Source organism: Leptonychotes weddellii, chromosome 9 (assembly GCF_054177405.1).
Source record: "Leptonychotes weddellii isolate Sample4059 chromosome 9, ASM5417740v2, whole genome shotgun sequence".
In the NCBI taxonomy this organism is placed as follows: Eukaryota; Metazoa; Chordata; class Mammalia; order Carnivora; family Phocidae; genus Leptonychotes; species Leptonychotes weddellii.
In genome coordinates this window covers 54,935,128-54,952,004 of record NC_138377.1, presented here as the reverse complement: position 1 = coordinate 54,952,004, position 16,877 = coordinate 54,935,128, and the positions used below count along the sequence as shown (strand labels likewise).

The 16,877-nt window shown below is 37.2% G+C and overlaps 1 protein-coding gene across 1 annotated transcript in view; it reads right to left on the bottom strand.

Moving 5' to 3' along the window:
* Positions 1-16,877, bottom strand: part of RALGAPA1 (Ral GTPase activating protein catalytic subunit alpha 1) — a 239,831-nt gene that overhangs the window by 46,040 nt on the left and 176,914 nt on the right. The window contains exon 37 of the mRNA XM_081829769.1: positions 9,058-9,213. Within this exon, the coding sequence (XP_081685895.1) occupies positions 9,058-9,213 (156 nt within the window). The remainder of the gene's footprint in view (positions 1-9,057; positions 9,214-16,877) is intronic.

Below are 16,877 nucleotides of genomic sequence, written 5' to 3'. Positions count from 1 at the left end.
AACCTGCACCACTCCAGAGTGACTTGTGCCCTGGGGACAGGAGAAGATAACCACACACACCAGTGTGCTTACAATTCCAGCAGCTGAGTCTTATAGCTGGCACTGCAAAGAGAGTGCCCTGCTGATAAGTGTCCCTGCAGCCCCAATGGGGGCAGGTATCTGGTCTAACTGCTGGCCCCACTCACCAATGAAAACTTCTAGGGGCAGAAGAAGAAGAGAGCCCTGCAGTGCTTGGGCTGAGGGCAGTTATCTGGTCTGACTGCTGACACCACCCAACTCTAAGCCTGTGGTGGCCCCAGAGAGGCCCCTTAACAGCACAGGGACCAAACTCCTGCCCAGTGTGCTCACAATAGGCAAAGTGGGCCACTGTAGTTGACTGGACTGAATGCAAATACAGCTCAGCCACAACAGTAGGGAACACACAGCCCACAGAAGATAATGCTGAAATGCCTGGTTCTAGTAAGCAGGGGACATTGTGCTACAGGGCACCACATGACCTCTTCTTCATAAAGCCACAACTTTCAAGAGCAGGAGACATAGCTGACTCTCCTAATACACAGAAACAAACACAGAGAGTCAGACAAAATGAGGAGACAAAGGAATTAGGTCCCAAATGAAAGAACAGGACAAAGCCACAGCAAAAGAGTTTCATTAAACAGAGATAAGCAACAGGCTGATAATGAATTCAAAGTAATGGTCATAAAGATACTCACTGGATTTGAGAAAAGAGTGGAGGATCTCAGTGAGACCTTCAAGAAGGAGAAAGAAAATATAAAAAAGAACCAGTCAGAGATGAAGAACTCAATAACTGACATAAAAAAATACACTAGAGGGAATCAATAGCAGATTAGAGGAGGCAGAAGAATGGATCAGCAAACTGGAAGGCAGGGTAATAAAAAGCAACCAAGCTGAATAGCAAAAATTAAAAAGAATAAGAAAAAATGAGACTAGGTGAAGGGAACTCAGCGACATCATCAAGCATAATAACATTTGCATTACAGAGATCCCAGAGGGAGGAGAGCAAGAAGTCGACAAGAAAGTTATGTGAAGAAACAAGAGATGAACACGTCCCTAATCTGGGGAAGGTAACAGAAATCCAGATCCAGGAAGCACAGAGACCCCCAACAAAATTAACCCAAGGAAGTTCACACCAAGACATAATCATTAAAATGGCAAAACACAGTGAGAAAGAGAGAATTTTAAAAGCAGCAAGAGAAAATGGTTACATACATGGAAAACCCCATAAGGCTGTCAATTGATTTTTCAGCAGAAACTCTGTAGGCCAGAAAGTACTGAAAGGAAAAAACCTGCGACCAAGAAGGCTCTACCCAGCAAGATTATCATTCAGCATAGAAAGAGAGGTAAAGAGTCTCCCAGACAAACAAAATCATCACGACTGAACCAGTTTTAAAAGAAACATTAAAGGGAATTCTTTGAGTGGAAAGAAAAGGCCAAAATAGTTGTAAGAAAATTACAAAAGGAAAAAATTTCACTGGTAAATACAAACATATAATAAAAGTAGATTAATCACTTATAAAACCAATATGAAAGTTAAAACACAAAAGCAGTAAAATCAATTATATCTATAAAAATCAGTCAGAGGATTCACAAAATAAAAGGATGTAAAGTATAACATCATATACATAAAATGTGGGATGAGGAGTGATTCAAATTTAAGTGACCATCAACCTAATATAGACTGCTATACACATAAAATATTATATATGAACCTAATGATAACCACAAATCAAAAACCTATAATAGTTACACAAAAAATAAAGAGAAAAAAATCCAAGCATACAAGTAAAGACGCCATCAAACCACGAGGTAAGAGAGCAAGAGAAGAACGAACAGGGAAGAGCTACAAAAAGAACTGCAAAACCAGTAACAAAAATGGCAATAAGCACATACCTATCAATAATGAATTTAAATGTAAATGGACTAAATGCTTCAATCAAAAGACATAGGATGACTGAATGGATAAAAAAGCAACATTTATAACTTGCCTATAAGAGATTCACTTCAGACCAAAGGACACATGCAGATCGAAAGTGAAGGGATGGAAAAATGTTTACCATGCAAATGGAAGGAAAAAGAAAGCTGGGGTTTCAACACCTATAACAAACAAAATAGACTTTAAAACAAAGACTACCAAGAGACAAAGAAGGACAATAAATAATCATAAAGGGAACAATCCAACAAGAAGTTATAACAATTGAAAATATCTATGTGCTCAAAATGGGAGCTCCCAAATACATAAAGCACCTATTAACAGACATAAAGGAAGAAATTGACAGTAATACAATAACAGTAGGGGACTTTAACACCCCACGTACATCAATGGATAGACCATCCATACAGAAAAATCAACAAGGAAAAAGTGGTTTTGAATGATACATTAGATCAGATGGACCTAACAGATATATACAGATGTTCCATCTAAAACACAGTGGAATACAGGGACACCTGGGCGGCTCAGTCGGTTGAATGTCTGACTCTTGATTTCAGTTTGGGTCATTATCTTGGGATGGTGGGGTCAAGCCCTGTGTTGGGCTCTGCACAGAACATGGAACCTACTTGGGATTCTCTCTCTCCCTCTTCCTCTGCCCCTCTTTTCCCCTTGTGCATGTGTGCATGTGCACGTTCTCTCTTGCAAAACAAAAAACAAAAACAAACCAAAAACAGTGGAATACATATTCTTTTCAAGTGCACATGGAATACTCTCCAGAATAAATCACATTAGGCCAAAAAACAGAGACTAAAATACATGCTGCTAAACTAAATGGGTCAAGCAAGAAATCAAAGAGGAAATAAAAAATACACAGTGACAAATGAAAATAAAAATACAATGAATGGTCCACAATCTCTGGGATGCTGTAAAAGCTGTTTTTTTTTTTTTTAAGGTTTTTATTTATTTATTTGAGAGAGAGAGAGCAAGAAAGAAAGAGAGCACAGAGGGAGAATGAGGAGAAGCAGACTCCTCGCTGAACAGAGAGCCCGATGAGGGGCTCGATCCCAGGACCCGGAGATCCTGACCTGAGCTGAAGGCAAACACTTAAACAACTGAGCCACCCAGGCACCCCTGTAAAAGCTGTTCTAAGAGGGAAATTTATAGCAATACAGGCCTACCTCAGAAAATAAGAAAAATCTCAAATAAGCTACCTAACCTTACACCTAAAGGAGCCAGAAAAAGAAGAACCAACAAGCCCAAAGTGAGCAGAAGAAATAATAAAGATTAGAGCAGAAATAAATGAAATAGAAACTAAAAAACAATAGAAGAGATGAATAAAACCAGGAGATGGTTTGAAAAGATCAACCAAATTGATAAACCTTTAGCCAGACTCTTCAAAAGAAAGAGAGAGAACACAAATAAATGCCATCAGAAGTGAAAGAGGAAAAATAACCAAAACCACAGATATAGAAAGGATTATAAGAGAATATTATGAAAAATTATATGCCCACAAATCGGACAACTTAGAAGAAATGAATAAATTTGCAGAAACATATAAACTTCCAAAATGGAATGAGGAAAAAAATGGAAAATTTGAACAGACCAATAACTAGCAATGAAACGGAATCAGTAATCAAAAAACTCCCAACAAACAAAAGTCCCAAGGGGCGCCTGGGTGGCTCAGTTGGTTAAGCATCTGCCTTCAGCTCAGGTCATGATCCCAGCGTGGAGTCTGCTTCTCCCTCTCCCTCTGCCCCTCCCCTGTTCGTGTGCTCTCTCTCTCTCTAATAAATAAATAAAATTTTAAACAACAACAACAAAAGTCCAGAACCAGATGGCTTCACAGGTGAATTCTACCAAATATATAAAGAAGAGTTACGACCCATTTTTCTCAAACTACTCCAAAACATAGAAGAGGAAGGAAAGCTTCCAAATTCATTCTACAAGGCTAGCATTACCCTGATACCAAAACCAGAGAAATAAACTACAAAAAAAAAAAAAAAAAAAGAGAGAGAGAGAAAGAAAACTACAGGCCAGTGTCTGACGAAAACAGATGCAAAAATCCACAACAAAATATTAGCAAACCAAATCCAACAATACATTAAAAAAAATCATTCATCGCAATCAAGTAGGATTTATCCTTGGGATGCAAGGGTGGTTCAATATCCACAAATCAATCAACATAACTGCATTAACAAGAAAAAGGAATAAAAACCATATGATCATTTCAAGAGATGGAGAAAAAGCATTTGACAAAATACAACATCCATTCATGATAAAACCTCTCAAAAACGTAGGTTTAAAGGGAACATACCTCAACATAATAAAGGCTGTATATAAAAAACCCACAGGTAACATCATATGCAATGGTGAAAAACTGAGAGCTTTTCCTCTAAGATCAGAAACATGACAAAGACGTCCACTCTCATCACTTCTATTCAACATAGTATTAGCCACAGCAATCAGACAATACAAGGCATCCAAATTCATAAGGAAGAAGTAAGCTTGTCACTATTTGCAGTTGACCTTACAGTATACACAGAAAACCCTAAAGACTCCATAAAAAAACTACTAGCACTGATAAATGAATTTAGTAAAGTTGCAAGATACAAAGTCAATATAAAATGAAATAGGCTGAATTTCTCTATACTGATAATAAAGAAGGAGAAAGAGAAATTAACAAAACAATCCCATTTATAATTGCACCGAAAAGAATAAAATGTCTAGGAATAAACTGCACTCTGAAAACTATAAAACACTGATGAAAGAAGCTGAAGATGACGCAAACAAACGGAAAGATATTCTAGGCTCATGGATTGGAAAAACCAACACTGTTAAGATGTCCATACTGCCCAAAGCAATCTATGAATTCAATGCAATCCCTATCAAAATACCAACAGCAATTTTTACAAAACTAGAACAAATAATCCTAAAATTTGTATGGAACCATGAAAGACCCCAAACAGCCAAAGCAATCTTGAGAAAGAATAAAGCTTGGAAGTATCATAATCCCAGATTTCAAGATACATTACAAAGCTGTAGTAATCAAAACAGTATGGTACTGGCATAAAAATAGACACACAGATCAATGGAACAGTCCAAAGAACCTAGAAATACACCCATGCTTATATGGTCAATTAATCTACAACAAACGAGGGAAAAACATACACTGGGGAAAAGACAGTCTCTTCAACAAATAGTGCTGGGAAAGCTGGACAGCTACATGTAAAAAATAAAACTGGACCACTTTCCTACACCATACACAAAAATAAACTCAAAATGGATTAAAGATCTAAATGTGAAATGTGAAACCATAAAGCTCCTAGAAGAAAACATAGGTAGTAATTTCTTGGACATGAGCTGTAGGAACATTTTTGTAGCTATGCCTCCTCAGGCAAGAGAAAAAACCAAAATTAAACTATTAGGACTAGAGCAAAAGAAAGTTTTAATACAGCAAAGAAAGTCATCAACAAAAGGAAAAGGCAACCTCCTAAATTAGAGAAGACATCCGCAAATGATATATTTGATCAGGTCGTGATCCCAGGACCCTGGGATCGAGGCCCACATCGGGCTCCCTGCTCCGCGGGGAAGCCTGCTTCTCCCTCTCCTACTCCCCCTGCTTGTGTTCCCTCTCCCGCTATGTCTCTCTCTGTCAAATAAATAAATAAAATCTGGGCGCCTGGGTGGCTCAGATGGTTAAGCGTCTGCTTTCGGCTCAGGTCATGATCCCAGGGTCCTGGGATCGAGTCCCGCATCGGGCTCCCTGCTCAGCAGGGAGCCTGCTTCTCCCTCTGCCTCTACCTCTCTCTCTCTCTCTCTCCCCCTGTCTCTCATGAATAAATAAATAAAATCTTTAAAAAAAAAAAGTTAATATCTAAAATACATAAAGAATTTATACAACTAACACCAAAATAATAATCTAAAAATGGGCAGAGGACCTGAATAGACATTTTTCCAAAGAAGACATACAGATGGCCAACAGACACATGAAAAGATGTTCAACATCACTAATCATCAGGGAAAGACAAATCAAAGCCACAATGAGATATCACCTTACATCAGTGAGAATGGCTAGAATAAAAAAAAAAACAAAACAACAAAAACAAACCACCAAGAAATAACAAGTATTGGCGAGGATGTGAAGAAACAGGAACCCTTGTGCATTATTGGTGGAAATGCAAATTGGTGCAGCCATTGTGGAAAACAGTATGGAAAACAGAATTACCATATGATCCACTAATTCCATTACTGTGTATTTACCCAAAGAAAACAAAATACTAATGAAATGATATATGCACCTCTGTGTTTACTGAAGCGTTATTTACAATAGCCAAGATATAGAAGCAACCCAAGTGTCCATCCACAGGTGAATGGATAAAGAAGATGTGATATACATATACAATAGAATATTACTCAGCCATAAAAAAGAATGAGATCTTGCCGTCTGTGACATCATGGATGGACCTAGAGGGTATAATGCTAAGTGAAATGTCAGTCCGAGAAAGACAAATACCATATGATTTCACTTCTGTGTGGAATGTAAGAAACAGAAAGAATGAACAAAGAAAAAATGGACGAAGAGAAAACCAGACTCTTAAATACAGAGGAAAAACTGGTGGTTGCCAGAGGGGAGAAGGGTTGGGGATGGGTGAAACAGATAAAGGGAATTAAGAGTACAATTATCAATAATGATGAGCACTGAGTAATGTATAGAACTGCTCAGTCATTACAATGCACACACCTAAAAGTAATATGACACTGTATGTTAATTATACTTCAATGAAAAATAAATTTCCAAACCCTAAAAAAATTAAATAAAAAAATTTTTTAAAAAGTGAAAATGGTAAATTATGTATGTAATTTTTACCACAGTAAAAAAACTTTCTATATGTATAGATGAAACAAACTATTAAGTTCAGGGTGCCTGGGTGGCTCGGTTGTTAGGCGTCTGCCTTCGGCTCAGGTCATGATCCCAGGGTCCTGGGATCGAGTCCCACATCAGGCTCCCTGCTCGGCGGGAAGCCTGCTTCTCCTTCTCCCACTCCCCTGCTTGTGTTCCTGCTCTCGCTGTCTCTCTCTATCAAATAAATAAAATCTTTAAAAAAAAACAAAAACAAAAACAAAACTATTAAGTTCAATGCTTACTTCCTCAAAATTCTCTAGTAACTCCAGTACTTAAAAATTTTACCACTTAACAGTATTATTTTAATTAGAACTCAACCATTTAACAATTCTTAAATGGTGTTATCCTCTCCAAAATTAATTTTTTTATGATAATGAATTGTTAAACATCCATTTCAGAAACTTCTTAAGTAATTTGGGACACACCCTCATGACTGTTTGGAAAATAATAAGAAATCCTACTTATCTGACATTTCTACAAAGGTCACAGGAATAAAATTTCAAGTACCATATAATTATCATGTTTAATATAGTGAAGTAAAAATATCCTGGCATAGTTTTCTTTAAAAAACAAAACAAAACAGTTTTTTTAGCAAAAAATGATGTACTTTGTTCTTCTCTTATGTTTGCAATCCAAGATACTATCAATTTTAGATTCTGCTCTGGGGTTTAAAAGTTGTATTCATGGAGCCATGAAAATGATAATGATAAATATGAGTCATGGCCAAATTCTTAATGATTAAAATTATCTTTTAAAACAATTTTTAATTGTTATTTTATTTATTTATTTTGAGAGGGAAAGAGTGTGCATGCAAGTATGAGAGTGAGAACAGAGGAGGGGCAGAGACAGAATCCCAAGCAGGCTCTACCCGCAGCAGAGAGCCCCACAAGGGGCTCAACCTCATAACACTGAGATTGACCTGAGCCAAAATCAAGAATCGGACACTTAACAGACTGAGCCACCCAGGCGCCCCTAAAATTATCTTTTTGCACTATACTTATAATTGTCTCTAATTCAGGTATGGCTTATTTTCATAGAGGTTTAAAATGAATTGATGGAAAAAAGTGCTTAATTGAAGTTTTAATGAAGTTTTTACTCCAATCCACCTCTTCACCATCTTATCAGTATACATGGATCATTTTCTACTTCTAAAAACTACACAACAAGAAATTCTATAGCAAACCTGTTACTGAATATGCTATCTTACATTTATCAGTTACCTCCAACTTTACCTCATTCCAATCTAATTAGCATCCATATATTAGTTTTATCAACCATTATGCATTTAATATGCAAGTTCCAACAGTATTTTAAATTGTAAACAAAAGGCATCAAGGGTATTAAATCAATATTATCAAATATTTGAGAGGAGTTCTGAAGTTCCTTTACAAAAGAGTGTGAGAATACAGTTTTCATAGTTTGTTAATAAAGTATAAAAAGTTTTGATATCAGGCAAAAGAATATTAAGTAAAATGACCAATGATATTAAGTCGGTTATATTGATCAGTTTTGAATAAGTTGAGGAAGGAGGAGAAAGAGAAGGTGAAGAAATGTTGGACAAGGTTTTATTCTTAAAAATATTTCTCCCTAAGAAAACCAAACACAGATTGAATACATACAACTACTCTAAGGTATCTCTATAGTCACTAGAACGACTTTTGAATGCCAGTGCCACCTACAGAAAAATGGTGGTGTAGGTTTTAAAGGACAAGGGCCATCAAAACCATTCCACCACAGCTCTCATAAATTCTAAGGTAGTAAAATTCTTTTTCATTACTTAAGGCTTATTTTATCTGCTCTATTAGTTTTAGTTAAAATTTATGATAAAGCATGTTCTACTTTAAGTGCTTCTTAATAATTAATATAAACTTTTACTCTCCCTCAGTCAATATAAGCATTATATCTATCTGTGTGTGAAAAGACTTGAAATGTAATTTCACTAATTTGAACATATGCAGAAGTTTTTCAATTTGTCATATCCCCATTTCTTGAAAGCAAATCCTTTGTTAAGATAATAACCTTCAGTGTTATCATTAATGAAAACAGCATTTGCTCTACAACAATTCTGTTTCTGAAGACAGTATTACGTGAAGAGTGGAATACTCAGAAACAGTGCTTGATCAATTAGATTACTTACATAATTTTATGTATTTATTTTCTTAATTACTAGGATTTTAACTCAGCATTTTTTCTCAGCACTTACTTTTTTGGTCAAAGAGTCATCAGTATCAGAAGGCATTCTTGTTGATACATGAAATATTACTTCTACTGTAGAGGTAGCAAAATATGGTGTGGTCAATCCAGTGCTTTTGTTTTTTTGTAGACCTCCCATGAAACCACAGTGGTTTGTAAGATTGACCTGAGAGCAAGGAAACATAATATTAATCAACTAAACAAAACTCAAAAACCTACTGGTGAAATAGACTCAAATTTCTCAATTTGCAAAAACATGGAGAAGAAAGTCTTTGGCATGTTATCAACCAATACTTGATCCAGAATTACTAGTTAGAGCTGTTCTGTTCACACTGGTACTTTTTAAGTATTTGTGGATCTCTAATTAGTAAGAGTTAATTAGGAAAGAAATCAACTGCTATACACTATGTATCTTTTGTTAGGCTACTAGGTGTTAATGCTAAATCATAAAGGCTATGGGAAGACCCCAAAGAAGAGAAAAAAAATCAAGTGGCAAAAATCAAGACTGGAAATGATCTGGGGGAAAGTTAAAACAGTAATGTCACTTTTATAAGATGATTAATTAGATGTGTTATATTTACTCATTGAAACTGGCTTCTAAATTTTGAGTAAATTTCACATAGCTCAGAACAAAAATAAAAAAATGCAGAACTGCACTTCTAATGCATTAAAAAACTACAAATTAATCTGTGCAAAGATTTTTACACATATTTTTTCCTGATTATAAATAAAATACATGCTAATATCAGGGTCACTACATTGGGTGATAGTCCCTGAACTTGTGCAATACACAAAGCAACTTGTCTTCACTGCTGAAGATTAAAGAAAATATTAGAAAGCAAAAAGAAACACAAAAGAAAAAAGAAACTTAAACATCGCTTGCATCTCTCCACGCAGAGAAATCACTTTATACATGTTTTTAAAAAATGAAATCTGAAATATGGATGGACCTAGAGGGTATAATGCTAAGTAAAATAAGTTAGGAAGAGAAAGACAAGGGCGCCTGGGTGGCTCAGTTGGTTAAGCGACTGCCTTCGGCTCAGGTCGTGATCCCGGAGTCCCAGGATCGAGTCCCGCATCGGGCTCCCTGCTCGGCGGGGAGTCTGCTTCTCCCTCTGACCCTCCCCCCTCTCATGTACTCGCTCTCTCTCATTCTCTCTCTCTCAAATAAATAAATAAAATCTTTGAAAAAAAAAAAAAAGGAAGAGAAAGACAAATACCATATGATTTCACTCACATGTGGAATTTAAGAGACAGAACAAATGAACAAAGAAGAAAAGAAACAAACAAAAAAGCATACTCTTAAACACAAAACTGGTGGTTGTCAAAGGGAAGGTAGGTAGGGGTGTGGGTAAAACAGATAAAGGGGATTGACTACACTTATGATCAGCACAGTGTAAAACTGCTGAATCATACTGTATACCTGAAAGTAATATAACACTGTATGTTAATTATACTTCATTTAAAAATTAAAAAATCTGAATAACTGATAAAGTGAATTATAAAAACCAATTTTTGCACCATGTGAACTGAACATGTCTCAACTATCAGTATCAGTTACAATGACTGAACACATGAATAACAAATTAGTTTTTATGCCATTACTACAAGATTGCCTCAATCACTTCCAATATTTTTAAATTTGACTCAGTAATACAGTCATATAATTAAAATTTCAAAAGTATACCAAAATTCTTCCTTCCATCTCTCTCATCTTTAGTACTCGGTTCCCCTTCCAGAAAGCAATTTCTTTTTTTTCCTTTTTCTTTAAGATTTTATTTATTTATTAGAGAGAGAGAACACAAGTAGGGGGAGCAGAGGAAGAAGGAGAAGCAGACTCCCCGCTGAGCAGGGAGCCAGACATGGGGCTCAATCGCAGGACCGTGAGATCATGACCTGAGACGAAGGCAGACACTTAACCAACTGAGCCACCCAAGCGCCCCTCTTTTCCTTTTTAAAAATTTATTTAATTTTTTAAAAAATATTTTATTTATTTGTCAAAGAGAGAGAGTGAGTGAGCACAAGTAGGGGAGAGCGGCAGGCAAAGGGAGAAGCAGGCTCCCCGCTGAACAAGGAGCTCAACCTGGGACCCTGAACCAAAGGCAGACACTTAACTGACTGAGCCATACAGGTGTCCCAAGATTTATTTATTTTAGAGAGAAAGAGAGAGTGAGTGTGCAAGCGGGAAGAGGGGAAGAGGGAGAGGGAAAGAGAGAATCCTCAAGCAGACTTCCCACTGAGTGCGGAACCCAATGTGGAGCTCAATCCCAGGAACCTGAGATCATGACCTGAGCTGAAATCAAGAGCCAGCTGCTTAACTGACTGACCCACCCAGGTGCCCTAGAAAGCAATTTCTTAAATATCCTTTCAAAAATGTTCTCTCTATATACAATTAAATTCTTTCATGTATGTGTATACACACACACACACACACACACACACACACACAGCACACACAATGTTTTGCATGTTGCTTTTTTGTACTTAAAATATCTTGAAGAGTACTCATTAGTAAGTAAAGAGTTTCCTCATTTGTTCTGTTTTCATGGCTTCACAGAAGTTCATTTTCTTGATGTACAATAATTAACTAGTCCCCTACTTAAAGGATACTTAGGCTGTTTCCAATCTTTTGTTATTATGTCAATAATGCAGTGAAAAACACAGAATACATGCCATGTTGCATTTGTGAAAGTAGATCTATAGGACAAATAGTTAAAAGTGGAACTGTAAGTGAAAGGGCATGTGCACTTCTAATTTTGAAACTCACTAAAATGTCTCTCTATAGACGGCACCAACAGTGTATAAGAGTACGTTTCCCTCATGACCTCCCAAATATATTATCAAACTTTATGATCTTTTCTTTTTTTAAGATTTTATTTATTTGAGAGAGAGAGAATGAGAGAGAGCACATGAGATGGGTTAGGGTCAGAGGGAGAAGCAGACTCCCCGCCGAGCAGGGAGCCCAATGCGGGACTCAATCCTGGGACTGCAGGATCATGACCTGAGCTGAAGGCAGTTGCTTAACCAATTGAGCCACCCAGGCGCCCACTTTATGATCTTTTCAAATATGATAGGTGAAAAATGGTATCTAAGTGTAGACCTTTTGTTTTGTTTTGTTTTAGAAAACAGGTTATTTTCAGATCAATTCTCTGATCATGTAATGGAGAAAAAGTCTCATTCTAGTGTTCCTTTGCTCTAAACACTTATGCAATACTTGATGATTTCCATATTTTTTATTCAATTTTTTAACTGGAGATAACTGTAGATTAATAAGAAGTTTTAAAAAATAATAAAAGGAGATCCTTTGTACCTGTAACCAGATTATCCCAATGCAAAACTGTATTAAAACCATGATACTGGATGGAGCGTCGGGGTGGTTCAGTGGGTTGGGTGTCCGAGTCTTGATTTCAGCTCAGGTCATGATCTCAGGGTCGTGAGAACGAGCCTCAGCATGGAGCCTGCTTGAGAATCTCTCCCTCTCCCTCCGCCCCTCCCTGATCCCTGCTGTACTCTTTCTCTCAAAAACAAAAACAAAAAAAAAACAAAACCGCAGGATACTGACATTAATATGATTAAGAAACAGAACATTTTCAACACCATAAGGATCCCCCATGTTACCCTGTTACATGAGCATACCCACTTCCTTCTTACCCTACCCCTCAAACCCTGACAATGAGTGATCTGTTTTTCACTACTGAATGGTCATTTCAAGAATGTTGTATAAATAGACCTGATTTGTGATCCAGCATGTGATATATTCTGAAGAATGTTCCATGTGCACTAGAGAAGAAGGTATATTCTATTGCTTTAGGATGGAATGTTCTGAATATATCTGTGAAGTCCATCTGGTCCAGCATGTCATTCAAAGCCCTTATTTCCTTTTTTTTTTTTCCCCCAAAGCCTTTATTTCCTTGCTGATCTTCTGCTTAGATGATCTGTCTATTGCAGTGAGGGGGGTTTTAAAGTCCCCTATTATTGCATTATTATTGATATGTTTCATTGATTTTGTTATTAATTGGCTTACATATTTGGCTGCTCCCATGTTAGGGGCATAAATATTTACAATTGTTAGATCTTCTTGTTGGATAGACCCTTTAATTATGACATAGTGCCCTTCCTCATCTCTTTATTACAGTCTTTGGTTTAAAAATCTAATTTGTCTGATATAAGGATTGCCATGCCAGCTTTCTTTTGACGTCCACTGATATGAGAAATGGTTTTCCACCCCCTCACTTTAAATCTGGAGGTGTATTTGGGTCGAAAATGAGTCTCTTGCAGACAGCATATCCATTGGTCTCTTTTTTTTTTTTTAAAGATTTTATTTATTTATTCAACAGAGAGACAGCGAGAGAGGGAACACAAGCAGGGGGAGTGGGAGAGGGAAAAGCAGGCTTCCCGCTGAGCAAGAAGCCCAATGCGGGGCTCGATCCCAGGACCCCGGGATCATGACCTGAGCCGAAGGCAGACGCCTAACGACTGAGCCACCCAGGCGCCCCCATTGGTCTTGCTTTTTTATCCAATCTGATACCCTGTGTCTTTTGATTGGGGCATTTAGCCCATTTACATTCAGAGTAAGTATTGAAAGATATGAATTTAGTGCCATTGTATTACCTGTAAAGTGACTGCTACTTTATATTGTCTCTGTCCCTTTCTGGTCTATGTTACTTTTGGGTTCTCTCTTTGCTTAGAGGATCCCTTTTAATATTTCTTGTAGGGTTGGTTTGGTGATCACAAATTCTTTAAGTTTGTCGTGGAAGCTTTTTATCACTCCTATTTTGAATGACATCCTAGCTGAATAAAGTATTCTTGCCTGCATATTCTTCTTATTTAGCACCCTGAATATATTATGCCAGTCCTTTCTGGCCTGACAGGTCTCTGTGGATAGGTCTGCTGCCAATCTAATGTTTCTACCCTTGTAGGTTACAGACCTCTTGTCCCGAGCTGCTTTCAGGATTTTCTCTGTCTCTGAGATTTGCAAGTTCCACTATTATACGTCAGGGTGTGGATCTATTTTTATTGATTTTGAGGGGGATTCTCTGTACCTCCTGAACTTGAATGCCTGTTTCCTTCCCCAGATTAGGGAAGTTTTCCGCTATAATCTGCTCCAATATACCTTCTGCCCCCCCAATTATTCTAATATTATTCCGCTTTATGGTATCACTTATCTCTCGAATTCTCCCCTCGTGATCCAGCAGTTGTTTATCTCTCTTTTGCTTAGCTTCTTCATTCTCCATCATTTTGTCTTCTCTATCACTAATTTTCTCTTCTGCCTCATTTATCCTAGCAGTTAGTCTCCATTTTTTATTGCATCTCATAAATAGCCTTTTTGATTTTTAACTTGGTTAGATTTTAGTTCTTTTATTTATCCAGAAAATGATTCTCTAGTGTCTTCTATGCTTTTTTCAAGCTTAGCTAGTATCTTTATAAACGTTATTCTGAATTCCAGTTCTGACATCTTACTTATATCCATACTGATTGGGTCCCTAGCAGTCAGTACTGCCTCTTGTTCTCCTTTTTGAGGTGAGTTTTTCCATCTTGTCATTCTTGCAGAAAGTGGTCCCTTTTCTATTTGTAGAGTTGCAGCTATTCTTTTCTTAGATCTCCAGTTTAGTTTGCAGGTGTTCAGAATGATTTGAAAGCTATCTAGCTGAATTCTTGGGACCAGACGAAATTAAGGTCTCCTACTCCACCACCATCTTGGACCAATCATCCTCTCAACCAGTACCAAAATATTGGGATCATTCCCTACATATTTTCAGACCACAATGCTTTGAAACTGGAACTTAATCAAGGAGGAAATTTGGAAAGAACTCAAATACATGGAGGCTAAAGAGCATCCTACCAAAGAATGAATGGGTCAACCAGGAAATTAAAGAATAATTCAAAAAATTCACGGAAACTAATGAAAATGAAAACACAACTCTGCAAAATCTTTGAATGCAGCAAAGGCGGTCCTAAGAGGGAAGTATATAGCAATACAAGCCCTTCTCAAGAAACAAGAAAGGTCTCAAATACACAACCTAACCTTACACCTAAAGGAGCTGGAGAAAGAACAGCAAATAAAGCCTAAACCAAGCAGGAGAAGAAAATTAATAAAGATTAGAGCAAAAATAAATGAAAGAGTAATCAAAAGAACAGTAGAACAGATCAACAAAACTAGGAGCTGGTTCTTTGAAAGAATTAATAAGATTGATAAACCCCTGGCCAGACTTATCAAAAAGAAAAGAGAAAGGCCCAAATAAATAAAATCATAAATGAAAGAGGAGACATCACAACCAACACTGAAGAAATACAATTATAAGAACATACTATGAGCAACTATATGACAACAAATTAGGCAATCTGGAAAAAATGGATGTATCCCCAGAGACGTATAAACTACCAAAACTGAAACCGAAAGAAATAGAAAACCTGAACAGACCCATAACCAGCAAGGAAACTGAAGGAGTAATTAAAAATCTCCCAACAAACAAGAGCCCAGGGCCAGATGGCTTCCCAGGGGAATTCGACCAAACATTTAAAGAAGAATTAATGCCTATTCTTCTGAAGCTGTTTCAAAAAATAGAAATGGAAGGAAAACTTCCAAACTCTTTCTACGAAGCCAGCATTACCTTGATCCCAAACCAGACAAAGACCCCACCAAAAAGGAGAATTACAGACCAATATCCCTGATGAACATGGTTGCAAAAATCCTCACCACGATACTAGCCAATTGGATCCAACAGTACATTAAAAGGATCATTCACCACAACCAAGTGGGATTTATTCCTGGGCTGCAAGGGTGGTTCAATATGAACAAATCAATGAATGTGATACACTACATTAATAAAAGAAAGGACAAGAACCATACGGTCCTCTCAATAGATGCAGACAAAGCACAGCATCCTTTCTTGACTAAAACTCTTCGTAGTGTAGGGGCAGAGGGAACCTCAATATCATAAAAGCCATATATGAAAAGCTCACAGTGAGTATCATTTTCAGTGGGGAAAAACTAAGAGCTTTTCCCCTAAGGTCAGAAACATGGCAGGGATGTCCACTATCACCACTGCTGTACATAGTACTATAAGTCCTAGCCTCAGCAATCAGACAACAAAAAGAAATAAAAGGCATCCGAATCAGCAAAGAAGAAGTTAAAGTCTCACTCTTCGCAGATGACATGATACCCTATGTGGAAAACCCAAAAGACTCCACCCCAAAATTGCCAGACCTCATACAGGAGTTCAGCAAAGTGGCAGGATATAAACTCAATGCACAGAACTCAGTTGCATTTCTACACATTAACAACGAGACAGAAGAAAGAGAAATTAAGGAGTCGATATCATTTACAATTGCACCCAAAACCATAAGATACTTAGGAATAAACCTAACCAAAGAGGCAAAGGATCTGTACTCAGAAAACTATAGAATTCTCATGAAAGAAATTGAGGAAGACACAAAGACATGGAAAAACGTTCCATGTTCATGGATTGGAAGAACAAATATTGTTAAAATGTCTATACCACCTAGAGCAATCTACACATTCAATGCCATCCCTATCAAAATACCATCAACTTTTTTCAGAGCTGGAATAAATAATCCTAAAATTTGTATGGAACCAGAAAAGACCCCAAATAGCCAAAGGAATGTTGAAAAAGAAAAGCAAAGCTCGTGGCATCACAATTCCGGACTTCAAGCTCTATTACAAAGCTGTCATCATCAAGACAGTATGGTGCTGGCACAAAAACAGACACATAGATCAATGGAACAGAACAAAGAACCCAGAAATGGACCCTCAACTCTATGGTCAACTAATCTTCAACAAAGCAAGAAAGAATGTTCAATGGAAAAAAG